Genomic DNA, 15,376 nt, shown 5'->3' on the forward strand with positions numbered 1-15,376 from the left:
TGAAGAGATTCTGCTTTCGCCATGTTTGGGGAAGAGGACCTTCGAGCTCGTGCTTTCCCTCGTGGTCTTACTACGTTGCCACGGTTTCACTTTGCGCGCGCGTGCATCGGTGCGCGCTCACGCTGGCTATTGTGTATTTTTTTTTTTTTTTTTTTTTACTAGGAGACCACCGTGGCCTTGCTGTGTGGTAACGGAGAGTGTGACCAGCTGAATAATAACTAGGGCCACTAAAAAAAATAAAAAAAGCATGGGGGACGAACAAGAAATAATGTGCAAACTGGAGAACATCTTGGAAATACGGTAAAGCTCAAACGCTTCCTCTTCAGGGAATGTTTTCCAGATGTTTGGCTAGTGTTTCGGAGCGTTAAGTTAGCTAGCTTTAGCCGTCTGGGGGGAAAAAAAAACAGCCTCCTGGCGTCGCTTTTGTTTCTAAGCTCGCTAATATTAGCCGCTCTGCTCTGAATTTAAGGCGTTTTGCTGCTCTACGGCTTCATCTTGTCTCTGACAACGTTGACAGACGGGCTAATTGTGTAAAAATATATATATGCACACAGCAAGCTGATGTTTAAAAGGCGTATTTGGGGAAATGCATCAGAATCCCAGCTGTGCCACAACAAACGCCAGATGTGCTCTGCTGAGCTGTGTTAGCGTGTTCCTTAGCTTAGCTATATGTCATTAGGCTGCTTAGCAGAGATGAAGGAGGCTTTTCTTAATTAGCAGTCTGCTTTAGGAACCGGTTTGTTTAGTTTCATCAACACGGCAATAAACAGTTAACTGAACTGATGGGTTATTTGCTTTGTGTGGGGGATTTTTTTTTTTATCTTATTGTTTTGGGTATAATTTGTCTTGCCCTCTGGCACTTCCGTGAGAGAGGAAGCCTACACGCGATCATGACAGTTGGCAAAAGGTACTAATAATCCAAAACCTTTGTCGTGGGCTTGCAGAAACAAGACGATCCAGATGCAGAAGATCAAGTCTCGTCTAAAGATGGAGTTTGAGGCTCTGGAGTCTGAGGAGAAGCACTTGAAGGAATACAAACAAGAAATGGATCTCCTTCTGCAAGAGAAAATGGCCCACGTCGAAGAGCTGCGCCTCATCCATGCAGATATTAATGTGGTAGGTTGATCAAATTCCCAGAATGCATTGTGTCACCACCAACAACCTGTGTTTGTTTATTGGTAAACAACATTTCTAGATTTCCAGCCACCGAAAGATTGCTATTTGAAAAATCCTGAAATGCCAGTGAATGGACTGGCATTTGGTTCTTGCTGGGATCCAGTGTTGTAATATCTGCATTCATCTTAAAACCCTGTCATTTTAGATGGAGAGCACCATAAAGCAGTCAGAGAACGACCTGAATAAACTGCTAGAAACAACTCGCCGCCTCCATGATGAGTACAAGCCTCTGAAGGAGCACGTTGATGCGCTCAGGATGACTTTGGGTCTTCACAGACTCCCCAACTTGAACGAGGAGGAGGAGAAGCTGTCCCTGGAGTCAGTATTATTCACACACTAACAACAGAGCTGCTTCCTGATACAGTCCCTATTACTTTGGAAACAGCGTTTGGTGTTATCTTGAAATTTCCTTAAATACACAGGGCTTTGATAAACTATTGGTATTTAACATTTCCACATGTTGTCGTGTCACAACCACAAACCTAATTCTGTTTTATTTGGGTTTGGTAAGAAGGAGTTTTAAAAAAAATGGGGCGTAGATTTGTAAATGGAACCCCCGAATCTAACTAAAGTTTTTTTTTTTTTTTTTTTTTTTGCTGTGTCCCATACATGACTTGTAGCAAACTATAAAGGAGACTTCTTAGTGCCTTTTTTTAACAGTGATTTCTTTTTTTCATAAAGAAGTAGCGTACAATACTAATAATTTTTCTGTGAAAATATTTCCGCCGCTCCTCCAGGTTTAACTCTGGGTCGCTTTTTCGGATAAATGCTCTCCTGGCCTGGCCCGGCAGGTTGGATGGGCATCCGTGTCTTTTGTGGATATGCAGTCGCGCCGTGCCCTTTCCGTTTATAAATGATGGATTGACCGGCGCTAAGTGACATGTCCAAAGATTTTTTTTTTTAAACTGTTTTCTGGTCTAATCCTTCTTTGAATTTCTCCACAGCATTATCCTTGACCTGTCTGGTGTGTTCCTCGGGCTGATGCTGGTTGCTCGCTGTTGCTGCTGTATCTTCTGTAACGAATCTCTAAGGCCCTCGCAGAACAGCTGCATTGTATCAAGATGAAATTACACACGGGCTCTATTTATGTAAACGTTTCAGGAAACAAAAAAAAAAACTATAAATCTGTTTCCTTTCAATTAATAACTACACACTACCCTGTGTGAATCTAACAGAATCAAATAAGATACGGTTAGGTTTGTGGTTGTGACGTGACAAAATGGGCTTCAAGATCTTTTACTGTAGGTTTTTACAAAAAATCTGTAACAAATCCTGTAGATAAGGGTGTTTTTCATCAATTTACAGTTATATAAAACATCTTATTTAAAGAAAAAACAACTTTCTTATATTCTTGTAACGTGCTTTAAGTGGTTCTATTTTAACGTTAGCATTATGATATATTTGCCGCTTGCAGGATTAAAGCTGACTGATGAAATACAGTAGATCAACCGTAATCCTTTACAGGGTTTATTTTAGCATCGTGGCGCATTGAATATTTGCAGCGATGGATGCCATTTTAATGTGCAATCCCGGCTGACCCCATTGCTCGAAGCTTTGAAGCTATTAACGTTGTCATGGTATTTCTCAGACATCTAATCTTACTTTATGACGCGCCCCAGCTACGGTTACCGAGACGAAATAGTTTTTGGGACAAACCTGGTGGGCGGAGACACGGAGTCGCTGAGCAAAATGCGATGCATGAAAAGGGGATGTATGGTCGCTGTAAAAACCGTAATCTAAACGTTTCAGTTCTGTATGTTGGGAAAAGACGGCGTTAATTAGAGGAATCTAACGAGGGGTTTCAGAAATGCTAAACGTTTCCGTCTTACCGTTCCTGTGTTTGAAAGTCTTTCTAATGAGCGAAGAGACATTTTTCCTCTGGCTGTATCGAGCGTAGAATAAATCGCTTCTGCCTCTCCGTCACCTACCCCTCCTAAAAAAGACTGATTCAACTGTTCAGATAGTTGAGTAGAGTGATCGCCTGATGAATTAAGATAGATTTCTGTTAGAAATGGTTGTGTAAAGACGCCAAAGTTTATTAGACCGTGAGAATCTCATAGTGGTAAAGTAGTTAGAAATAAATTCTCAGCTGTAGTATTTATTTATTGGCTATAAACCTTTCCCTTAATCAAATTAAATAAGAACCCCTCCCGTGCTGTAAATGTCAGCGAAACCAAAAGATTGACAGCTCCAGAGCGATGACAAACATCAGTTCGGTGTTCATGTAATACAGCAGAGCAGTAAAGCATAATTACAGTTTGGGTGTGTATGAAAAGTTGTAACTCCCCCCCTTTTTTTTTTTTTTTTTTTTTTGTGTGCCAGTGGCTTTCCACAAACAGCTTTGAAATCATCTGACTCAACCAGAACACCAAACCAGTCTGGTCGCTTTCTTCATTTAAAGACTCGAACGCTCGCAGGAATCTGGTTGATGTGGTGTTTGTCCAGACCGACGCGACGCAGCCGAAGCTACAGAGCGTTGGTGACTCACCGAGCCGAGCCGTATTGATTAAATACCGTAGTACGGTCGACAAGCTGCGCCCCAGACGGCCCCGCGAGGCCGTGGACGGCGCGAGTCGGTGGTGCCGGGAGGATATTTTTAATGAGCGTTTTCGCGGCCCGACTCTCGTCGGGAGAGGCTGCTGAGATGATGGAGCGGTGTAAGTCATAGGAACGTGGAGCCACTTCTTCGGAGAGAACTTTAGGTTGGATAACATCTTGAGAACACATTGCTCAAATGTCAAGGGCAGAGAACCCGATTGGTCGATCCCCGGCCCTTTCATCACCACGGGGTCTTATATGTTTTCCAAGCGTGTCCTTCACGCTAAGGCCCACATGTGACGGGGAATGTGCAAATTCTTTTGAGAACAGAAATCCGACGCGCTGCGCCGGGTTGCAGGGGAATATCACTTGAGTGGGACGGGATCTTCTAGCAACGCTGGTCCCGGAAGCGCCGGTTTGATTTAAAAAGTAAATAAATTCTGGTGATTGATGATAATTGTGGCTATGTTAAAGTGCATTTGCTTGCTTCAGACACATTCACTTGTATCCCAGTGGAAGCACCAGACGGCTATAAAATTTAGAGCACCCTGAAATGTCGTTATTTTTGTAATTCATTTTTATTTATTATTGTAATTTTTTATTGTAAATTATATTATTATAAATCATATTTATTATGATTTATAATTTATTTTAGGTGAAATCACCTTTTAAAAACTTAATCCTAAATATATGTGATTTGTTTTCATGCGCATCATATGGAAAAAAAAAGTCCATGCCTGTTTTAATGACTTTAAGTACCTCATCTGTATTTTTTCTTCTTTTCTTTCGATCGACCAGACTGTTGGTCTGTTCAGATATGCACATCCACAGATTTTTTTTTTTTTCTCCTAAATTAGTCCAGACTTTTCCCAGCTTTAGAAACTGCCAAAAATGATGTAGACGAACGAAGCCATTTCAGGCTTCACAAAAATCCGTGTCATCCACAAAATTGGAGGTACATCAGGGTGGTCTGACAAGTGGGCTTCCAGCAGCACGCACCGCAGGCTGACACCCATCATCAGCAGATGACGGCACGATTTGCCGCCGCAAATCATAGTTAATGGCGCTAGAAAATAGAAGTTAGACTTCTCCGAGTGTCAGGGATCCCGAGTCAAGAAGCGTTGGGTGTAGTTTTCAGCTTCTTCGTCCACGTTTTGCTCTACGGGAACAGCGCTGATGTATCCCTGGAAGGTTATTACTCATGATGGACGACTAGTTTATTTATAATTGGCTTGGTTATTTGCACTAAAGGCCATGTTCTTGTTTTAAGGTGTCCGCTTGCTCAGCATTAAGTAAACTATTCATCAGAGATGGGTTTTCTTTTTCCCTCCTCCCTCTTGCTAAACAAGAGAGCACCGCTTTTTGTGTTTTTATTAAACAGATATATTCCTCAGCTAAAAGGCCAAACGTGACCTCCTTAAGTAGAAAAGAGACTAAATAAAAATGTTTTTTTTACACAATAAAACAAAAGGGGGTGGAGAATAACTCCGCATTAAGAGCCCTGACCCAGCGCTGCTCTGTGCGCTGACAGCATTGTTGGTCGGCTCTCTCCGCCATTTGGCCGCGTATTGTGTGCAGGCTCCAGTGATGAGTTCATTGCTGGCCAGGTGGTTGTTGTCTCTCCTTCCCGTCCCGGTGACATGCCCCTCGACGTTCAGCCGGCCGTAAAAGAGACTTCGAAAGCTGCAGCTTATGTTTCCCCGGCGGTTTTTCTCGGTAAATGCAGGTCATCGCAGCAGCGGAGAGCGACAGATTTACGGAGACGAAAGGAGACATTTAAAACAAATGTTTTTATGTCTCCTTTCATAGTGTAGCGTATATGAAAAGTTCCTTGTGGAACCGTGGGACAAGACTCGAAGGAGCAGATTTGGAGAAAAGCAAATCACCCCCCCTCCCCAACAGCCTGCTGGGCAGAATTTTAAGGATAACGTCTGAGAGTGACATGTCAGGAGAAAAATGAGCGCTCTGTACCTCGGGAGATGGAGAAGAGAAATCCGCCGTGAAATATTAACCTGAATGAAAGCTAGAACGGCACAGAATCCAAATATCAGAAACACATCGAATGCCTCTGTGGGTTATGCAGTGCCAGTAAAAAGGCCAACATGCTTGGCACAGGGGTCAGTCGTGTTCACAGGAAATGTAACACATCAAATTTGTTCTGTGAATTCTGGAAGATCTACTCTAGCCCGGACCTATTTTGAGAGAAACCAGAGAGGGTAATGAAAGGGGATATCACGTTTTTTTGTCTTTGAAAAAGGGCCAGTCATGCATAAAGTCCAAGGCCACATTTCTTTCCCAGCCCTCCCCTGCCCACACACATGCACAGACTCTCTCTCTCTCTCTCTCACACACACACACGTACACTTGTATGCATACAAACAGTCTTTTAATTACTTTAGGCATTTGGTCAGACTTGTGCCTTGAAAAAAAAACTGTGTCACAACTGTAATTTCCTTCAGTTTAACATGCCCATTGTGGACCGTTTGGTGTCTGCTGTGGTGTAAATCATGAGCTCTAAATATGCTCCGCTTACCAGCCTTATTCCCGTCTTGTTTTTCATTACGCTTTGAACAGTTACTTTGAGAAGCAGAAGGCCGAGTGGCAGAAGGAGCCACACGAGCCCGCCATCCCAGAGTCTCTGGCTGCAGCCGCAGCGGCGGCACAGCAGCTTCAGGTGTCCAGGAAGCAAGACGCCCGGCAGACGGCCACCTTCAGGCAGCAGCCGCCACCCATGAAGGTATTTCCGTCCGGAAGAGACGCGGCAGAGATCAGAAACGCCTGGATTGGCGCGAGGCTCAGCGACTCGCCGCGTCTGCATTTGGTTGCCTTGTGCTCGTGACACGAGCCGTGCAAATCAGGTTGCACCTTAGTCTTTTTATTAAACACTTATTCTTTAAACATATATTTTCAAATAAAAGTAAAAGACGTAAATGCTGTTTAAAATGTTATAAAACTATTCATTAGCGTGAGCATCCCAAATGTAACTTAAAAAAATAATCAATCTAATCAACAAAAGTTCTTTACGTTTTTTTTTTACATTTTCAAAAATACATACTGTATGTGCGCATAGATATGGAGGCTCTTCCCAGGCGTCCTGCTGCAGTACGGATCAATGCAGGCAAACTTTTTTCAGCTGAAAGCAACATCGGCTAATAAATAGTGAAGCAATGAAACAAACCAGTGTGCCCCACTCCATCACTCCTCCGTTTAGCTGCACAGCTACTGGAGGCTAATGTGGCTAATAATAATAATACTAATAATACTACTACTAATAATAATAATACAAATGGAGCAGAAAAAAGTAGGAACATGTAGCCACTGTAGTGGATCGCTAAAAGATGATGCAAAACTATCTGATTAAAGGCAGATCTTGACTATGGCACAGTTTGCACGAACCAGATCCTGTTTGTTTTCTAATAGATTTATTTTTGTATAGAATGATTCTGGGTTGTCCCTCAGTGGCCAAGCACATGAAATGTGCAAATGAAATAACGGCATGACTGAATCAAAAGTACATACTTTCACACGGGACGACAGGCAGGTCATCCTGTAATTGACAGGTTGCTGGTTCGCTCCCCCGTTTTTTTCCCTTTTTATTAAGAAAGTTAAAGTTAAGTTTGTCACTTTGTAAATAACAATCTTTTGCTCTTAAAGAAGCAATAAGAAAAATGTTATTATTTTACATAGAAGGCAAGAAAAAAATAATGATGTGGTTAACTTGAGGTAATATTGCAGATGGACTATGGTCTGACGTCACACCTCATCTCTCTGTGGTGTTCTCCAGTCTCTTGTTTACAAAGTCAGGCCGGCCGCGCGTGCGTGTACGTGCATGTGAACAGCTGCCTCTCAGGGCTTAGCTTCTGTCTGCCCATAAAACACCACCGTCAGAGCAGCGCAGTGCTGGAGCAACATGGCGGAGAGCACGCCATCGGGTCAAAACGTTCTCTTGCTAACAGCTTTATAAAGTTATGAGTTACTTACTTCTTCACTAGACACGTTCCTCTGAATGGTGAGGCTGCTTTGCTATATTTTGATATACGCGCATTGGAGGCGAATCGCGTGAGAAGGGAAAGGAGGGGTCAGGTGGCAGCAGGAGTGAAGGTAGAGAGGCGGGGCTTCTCACACGTTTTGGTCTACAGACAATACTCAAGAATATCTATTGCTCCTTTAACCAAAATAATCCTGTACCTTTTTTTTTTTTTAAACAAAAAAAGTTGCCACAGAATGTATGTATAGAATAGAAATACTTTTATAGTCCCACAATGGGTAAGTTTATAATAGTGGCAAAAACTAGATTAAATAATATGAATAAAAAGCTAATTTACAATTAAGTTGTGAAGCAGAAGAGAAAGAACAAAGGCCAGTCAAAGGTGTTCAGGAGCACCTTATATTCCAAAAGACCTCAGCCTCCTCAGCAGGTAGAGTCAGCTCTGACCCTTCCTGTAAAGAGCGTCTGTGTTGTGACTCCAGTCCAGTTTCTTATGCAGGTGAACACCCAGGCATTTACAAGAGTCCACTATCTCAACATTAGTATTATTTAACCGCTATCAATGAGGTGGGTCTGTGCCTGCGAAAGTCCACCAGTTCCTTTGTTTTCCTAGTCGAGATTAACCTGTCGATTCATTATGCCAAGGTACTGTTTATAAGGCTGAGTTTACCTTAAACTCCTCAGACTGAAGGCTCTCGGAGCACAGACAAACGGTTCTGAAAAAGAAGAACCTGTCCTGCTGATATTGGTAATGTTATTATGTTTATGGGATTTTAATTTTGGAACTCCACAGGAAATATGAATTAAACATTTTGAATTACTTTTATATAAACTAAGCTCTTACTCAGGACAGTAATTATCCTTGGTTAACACACAGTGATGGTCATTGTTGCAATCTTATCCGTTTTTGTTTTTTATTTTTGAAAAAGATTAATACCTGAATATTTTCAGGATGTTTCTTTAGAAATGTTTAAAGATGCTGATTTAACATTGCGGTTCCTAAAATATCTTCTGTCTTGTTAGAGGTGGAAAACAGTCTGTACTTCTCTCCTGCCAAATCCATAATGCTTCTAAGTTCGTTAGCAGTAACATAACAGAGGTTAGCTGTTGCTACAAGCGCTTCTTTAAAACCAGACGTCCATAATCAAGATCAGCACCTACTTGTTACACGCTTGACCTCGGGTAACAGGCGAGAAAGTTAGCGAGTGACGCTGCTCCACATACCGACCCGCTCTATTTTCTACGTTGTCAGGTGCATTTCAGACGGACAAGGCAATAAATGTAAAAAAGGAATACGTGGATAAAGGAGCTCTGGGAAATATATGTTGGTGGGGGAGGAAAAAAATTAAACAGAGAGAAATTAGAGGACAAGCAATTAAGTATATATAATATCGTATTTTTTGGACTATAAGTCTCTCCGGAATATAAGTCCCATTAGTCAAAAACTGTCATAGAGAGGAAAAAAACATATATGTCACATTTATTTAGAAATTTATTTCACGCAATCCAAGACTAAAAACTGACATTTAATGTGGTAAGACAACTTATTCAACCCTGTAAGCCCTGTGGATGCAGTTGTGTAATTGACACGACTGTGAATGTGTAAATTACACAACTGCATCCCCAACCGGCTGAATAACACGGAACATACCTGTTTGGTTCGTAACGTGCCGTCAGGGGCGGACTTACCATTTGGCAAAACTAGACGGTTGCCTAGGGCCCCAAGCAGTGTTCCCTCTAAGCTGCGCGCACGACATCTGGATTCAGCGCGCGCACAGCAAAGCTATGCTGTGCACAGTGAATGAAATCCAAGCTGAACTGTAAACAAAATAATAACAAACCAAGTTATTTTGTACCAGTTTGCAACTCTGGTGAGACGGTGTTCCACGGCCCCGCTCTGTGAGCGCCAGGTGCTGATCGGAGCGCACCACTGATTGATGGGTGGGGCAGACGTCTTTATAGTTGGGCAGGTTGAGGTGTGCATCTTTGTTCTGGGCCTCGTTTCAGAAAGAATGGCCGAACTACCCTGAGTAGAAAACAACTACTCTGAGTAGTTCTTCCTCTCTCCGTCGTGCTCGGCGTTTTCCGTTTCAGAACAGGCGATATCAGTCAGGTAACTAAACTCAGCCTCCGTTCAACCATGAGTTGAACGCGAGCACGAGCAGAAAGAAGTCCTCCTCAATGGAATGCAGATAACGTGATTCACCGTGGCAAAAGCAGGAAATAAGAAGCCTGGAAGTGCGCATCTCCCACGAGTGGAATTAGAAATCTTTAAAGAAGGCATATGGAGAATATTAAACCATAAAAAAACAATGCTGTTGCTGCATAAAAAAGCGAGTTGGCAGCAGAGAAAGGCTGAAAAAAATAAATGCATGAGTGATATGAAAGTTACTTGACAGAGAATTAAAGCTGTTTTCTTACATTTCACTCATTCAACACAAAAGGAAGGGGGGGGGGGGGCTTGATTACAAAAGGTATTGAAAGGACATGGCAGGAATTAATGATGAAATATGAAATACAGTTTAATCAGCTAAGGTTAAGTTACAAGTTTTCTTATGTTTAATGGTACTGAACTAAAGCATTAATTGGCTATATTCAACATATGCAATTAATGATGGGTTGGTGTGAGTTGAAATAACTGATATGTTCATTCTTTTTGCCAGCATTGTTCACCCATCCTTTTTCTTCTTCTTCTTCTTCTTTTGGGAAGAAAAAAATTATGAATGGAAACAAAAATACATGAATGGAAAATTACACCTGGAAGTGCCAAAATATGATACAGAATAAATTATTGCTTTCGTTCTGCGTAGTTCTTTTATTAATCTTGTGGGTCTCTGACTATGGAACACCTTTAAACTATAACTGAGTAACAGTAACATTTCTGACAGCACAACATACAGTTGCCTCTGAAAGATTTTTTGTGTCTCCCAAATTATTAAAAAGCTGCCGTTGGCATAAAAACGAAGAGCAGCACAAAGAAATTGTTCAGAACTGAGAGCGGTCCCTCGTTGGGTTACAAAAGCGTTCGTGCAGCTTAGAATATTGAAATAAATCATCTGATGACCCCAAAGCGCTTTACACTGGTTAGTCATTCACCCATTCATGCACACGTTCACACCCTGACGGTGGTGAGCTACATTGTAGCCACAGCTGCCCTGGAGCAGACTGACAGAAGAGAGGCTGCACATTAACACTTGCTGGTGCTAAATCTCACTGCAGAAAATCTAAATAATAATAAAAATATGCTATACAGCTCTTTAAAAAAAGTCTAAGACTTTTGTCTTTTTCATGTAATCGGGCTAAATCAGTTTTATCTAAACTAAGTAATCTAAAAGAAATTATTGCTCTAACTTGATTTTTTTAATAAGCCATGTAGGTTGTTATAATCTCAGGTTTTGGACAGGCATAATGTAGCCTCACTGTGCACGTGCGATGTTGCTCACAGAGGTAAAGTGAATGCTCAGGGAGTTTGTGTGTTTGCTCAGACACATGAAAAATTAGAGGGAACATTGGCCCCAAAGTTCTTGAGGGCCCCATAAAACTCCTTGTACACGTATAGTTAATAGTTTAGTACTTTTTTTTCAGCCTGTTGTGTTTCTCATTAAAATCCTTTCGATAAAATATCATCAGAATGCGTATTGTGATGTGTGTATCTCAGGACCCCCCCTCTAGTCTCCACTACATTGGATCAGTCCATCTTATTGCGTATGTGCAGAAAGGAACCAGGAAGACAGCAGCAAAACATGCAAACAAACGGCGCGAAGGGGCAAGACGAGGGAAAAAAGAAAAGCAGAGTAGAGCAGACTTGCCCGATCCTGAAAAGCCAGAATGACTGTTCAACCCAGAGCAGTCATCCTGCCTCTTTCATTGATCGACAGGGCTACAATAGCAGACCGGTTTATTTCAGAGTCCCCGTGTAGCCAGGGAGAGGTTGCACTAACTGCTGCGTGTGGCGCACAGCAAAGTGTGGAGCAGCTAACCCATCTTAAAGTTGGCTGTAAAACCTGAATGCTGACTCATAATTGGCTGCTTGTTAGCTGACTGTAATCCCTGATATTTACCCTGCAAGGTGTGACATGAAGGTTTACTCTAATGCGCATCACCAGGGTCATCATTAGGAACAGAGAGCAGAAGGATCTTCACCTGAGTTTAAGGTTAATCTAAAAGCTCTGGCTATGATAGAGACTAGTAGGAACCCTCACTGGGAGATTCCAGCTGGATTGTCATCACGATGTGAAAATTATCTTTCTGAAATAAACTGGGGCCATAACGTTTGCTCAATTTAGCTCCATGGTGCTTAGTTCAGTAAAAAAGAAAAGCATGGATTCCTAAAGTAGCTAAAAAAACATTAAAAGGTCCTTCAGATCAGCACATTACTTCTCATTGCAGAAGCAGGCCCAGTTCTGCTTTTAGACAGAAAAAAAAAGTTGGTTCATAAACCAGGAAATTATAACAAATCTACTGGTGCCAGTAGGTCATTGAAGTGAGCGTGAAAGTCAGTTTCACTTTTTCATATTTTCTGTGCTGATTGTAACCATGCAGCTCTGGGTTATTTAAGGACGCAGGATTAAGAAATCATTGCAATCAATCACAAATGTACCATTAGTTAATTTTTTTTCTTTCTGAATATTACGTGTCAAATATATTTTGTAAGCTAACCATGGAAACAGTTTTACTCAAAGTAATACATAAACACCATTTTATTTATACAGTTCTTAATAACTAAAATGTTGATACTGATAACAGGACAAAGGACGAGAGTCCAGCAAAGCTCCAGGATGAGGCTATGTGTTATATTTTAAACCCCACAAGTGAAACCTTTTTCTCCACAGAATATAAAGATGCACTGATGGCTGACACGCTCCGTGGAGAACAACTGACTACATTGTAAAATCATGTATTTTTGGCAGGACAAATAAAAATACTTTCTTCGTCAGTGGAATGAAGGGCTGGAAAGATGCAGGGAAACAGAACAAGTTCATGAAAGAAGGAACAGATTTAGAAAATCTATTCTAATTAAAGGTTCAGAAAGCTGTTATCATTAAAATAAATAAAATTTTAGGATCTATTGGATCAAGATTTAAGAAAACAAACTGTATAGTTGTTTCCGTGGATTTCTGAGTTTAAGAACACATTTTGTCAGATGGAGGAGAAATTCATCTTAAGGTTTTTCTAAATATCCTAAAAGCTGAAATTACACTGTAAGCGTAACAGTGCTATGTGCTAAGCTAACAGTAAGACATGGATGTTTGAGAGCAACGTAAAGCACATCTGCGAAGTTGTAAACCGCCCAGACGACAGACGTTTAAGCTAGCGCTAGATGTTAGCTTCAGGTACGGCTCGGTAACAGGGTTCTGTCGCGGTCTGGTTCCTTCGAGCCGCACAACGCAACGCTCCACTGTGTGAATCCATACCTAAATAACATACAAACGCGTGTTCATGTCTTTCTTGTCTATAAATTAATATTTCAATTAATTTTAAGTGGTACAAGAGCAGCATATGCTATTGTTGCTATATAAATTTCCTAGCTTTTGGCAAAATACTATTTATAGAATGCTAACTAACCATACTATTTACCATGAAAAGTTATCACTAACTAAAATGCCAAAGTTAGCTATTATGTGAAAACCGGCATGACTGTCACTAACAGGTTAGCCAGCATCAACTAACTGTATTTTAATAATAGTAGTTTATAGCTGTCATTAGGTAAAATGCGTAAATATCAAACAATTAGAATGTTGCTAACACTAGCTTGTTAGTCAACATTTAGTAGCTGTTATTAGTACCTTAAGCTGTTATTAGCCAAAATCGTCTAGCTTAGCTAAGATGCTAATATTAACATTAGCATAAACGAGGCTTTCAGCGTTTCATTTACACCTTTTCTGGTATTTCATTAAAGCTATGCCACCAAGAGATCCAAGCGATGCGCTTGTTCAATTTAGTGCTCTCTGTTCTTTGCTGTGCTAGGCTTGGTAGGGCTTTCCAACTTTTCAGTTTAAAAAAAAAAATAACAAATTGGGTTTGTAAGAGATTTTTGATAGCACACAAATATGATCAAAAACAAGAGACTTAATCCAAGTTCCTGTGTTTAGCTCCAGCTATCTTCCCGTTACCAGATTTTTATTTAAAAAAAACGTTGAAAGCTATTTTTCTTCCTCGGTTATGCATTACCTTGTGTGCGTCTATTGAATAAAATCCTTGTAAAACACACTATTTATGGTTGTAACATAAAATGTGAAAATGTTCAAGGTGTATGAAAACTGGCTGGCAGTGTAGCTGCTGAATCAGTCCGTTTAAAGATAAAAAAAAAAAACGAAGGAACAAAGGCATCATAAAGTTACCGGATGTACTGCTGAGATAAATAAATACGTTTGGTAAAATGTCCCACAATGAAATTACTTCTTTGATTTTCCACATCTGAGGAAAAGTAGCTCCCAATAAGCCCAGAATAAAGTGTTTGTTTGAACTCCTTCCCTGCAGGCGTGCCTGTCCTGCCACCAGCAGATTCACCGTAACGCTCCCATATGTCCGCTCTGCAAGGCCAAGAGCCGCTCCCGCAACCCGAAGAAGCCCAAGAGGAAGCCAGATGAGTAGATCCTTCTCACACCTTCAACTTCTCACTAGGGTTTAAACTGCTCCAAGCCCCTGATCTTGGATCAGCCAGGTTTATTCCTCCACATGACTGAAATAAAAAGCTCTGAGCTTCAGGACGCTTTCAACACCGTCTCTGTTTTAGTGACTCGTTTTAGTACTGTCAGCGTTTAATTATGGTTATAGTGATCTTATACAAGTTGTCTGTGTTCACCGTTGCGTTGGATGTGTTTACTGTATATGTAACTGTATGACTTCCTGAGTAGCTTACTAGCACCCGAATAGTGGATTGCAATAATGCAAAGTGAACTTGTCCAAATATTTTTTTTTTGCCCATTGTTGCTACTGTCTTCCTTTTTATTATCTTGTTGTAATTATTGTTTTTGCCATGCATGCTATGACTAATGTGTAGGTTGTGCGCCAATATGAAATTACACGAGTTTAATACCTAAGTTAAATGTAGCTATATGATCGTTTTATAGCTACAGTGATCAAAATGTTAGACCAAAAAAGAAAAAGCTAGTAACATGTTTACCTTTAATACGGCTTAAAAGAAATAAATCAATGTTTTGTACTAACTTTGTTGACATGTCTTTTTTTTTTTTTTTGTATACGGAACAAATACTAGAATTCAGTGTTGGACACAAGGAGTAAAATTATAAATGTTTTCAATGTATTTTAGAATGACAGTAATGACTAATTACAAATATAAATCTGAAAGGTGTGGCATGCATCCAGAGTCGGCACGTCTTAGATCCGCCTCTCTGCCAGCTTTGCACGCCCGGAGACGGACACATATCGCCCCATTCTTCTTTGCGGAATAACTCAAACCAATCCGTTTTCGAGCCTCGCCACAGATTCTTGTCTGTATTCATGTCTGGACTTTGACTGGGCCATGCTAATACATGAGCATTGAAACCCTGGCAGTATAGTATGTTTAGGCTTGTTACGCTGCTTGAAGTTGAGCGTCTGCTCCAGTCTCAAGACTTGGGCTCTCTTTCATAGGTTTTCATCCAGGGTTGTCTTTTTAATTTATACCATAAGTCTACTAGCTCTAACTAGCTTCCCGATCCTTGCTGAAGA

The 15,376-nt window shown here is 40.9% G+C and overlaps 1 protein-coding gene across 1 annotated transcript; it reads left to right on the top strand.

Annotated features, from left to right (window-relative positions):
- Window positions 1–138: 138 nt before the first annotated feature.
- zc4h2 (zinc finger, C4H2 domain containing) lies at window positions 139–14,872 on the top strand. Its single transcript, XM_012869917.3, has 5 exons — window positions 139–300; window positions 945–1,116; window positions 1,322–1,494; window positions 6,289–6,451; window positions 14,183–14,872. The coding sequence occupies exons 1-5, from the start codon at window positions 248–250 to the stop codon at window positions 14,294–14,296; spliced, it is 675 nt and encodes a 224-aa protein (XP_012725371.1). The 5' UTR covers window positions 139–247; the 3' UTR covers window positions 14,297–14,872.
- Window positions 14,873–15,376: the final 504 nt, after the last annotated feature.

Source organism: Fundulus heteroclitus, chromosome 23 (assembly GCF_011125445.2).
Source record: "Fundulus heteroclitus isolate FHET01 chromosome 23, MU-UCD_Fhet_4.1, whole genome shotgun sequence".
NCBI lineage: Eukaryota > Metazoa > Chordata > Actinopteri > Cyprinodontiformes > Fundulidae > Fundulus > Fundulus heteroclitus.

Excerpts from the sequence above, each read along its gene's own strand:
- zc4h2 (XM_012869917.3), top strand. The coding sequence starts at position 248 with ATGGGGGACGAACAAGAAATAATGTGCAAACTGGAGAACATCTTGGAA. Across the intron at positions 301-944 it reads GAGAACATCTTGGAAATACG|AAACAAGACGATCCAGATGC; the intron begins GTAAAGCTCAAA and ends GTGGGCTTGCAG. Across the intron at positions 6,452-14,182 it reads AGCAGCCGCCACCCATGAAG|GCGTGCCTGTCCTGCCACCA; the intron begins GTATTTCCGTCC and ends CCTTCCCTGCAG.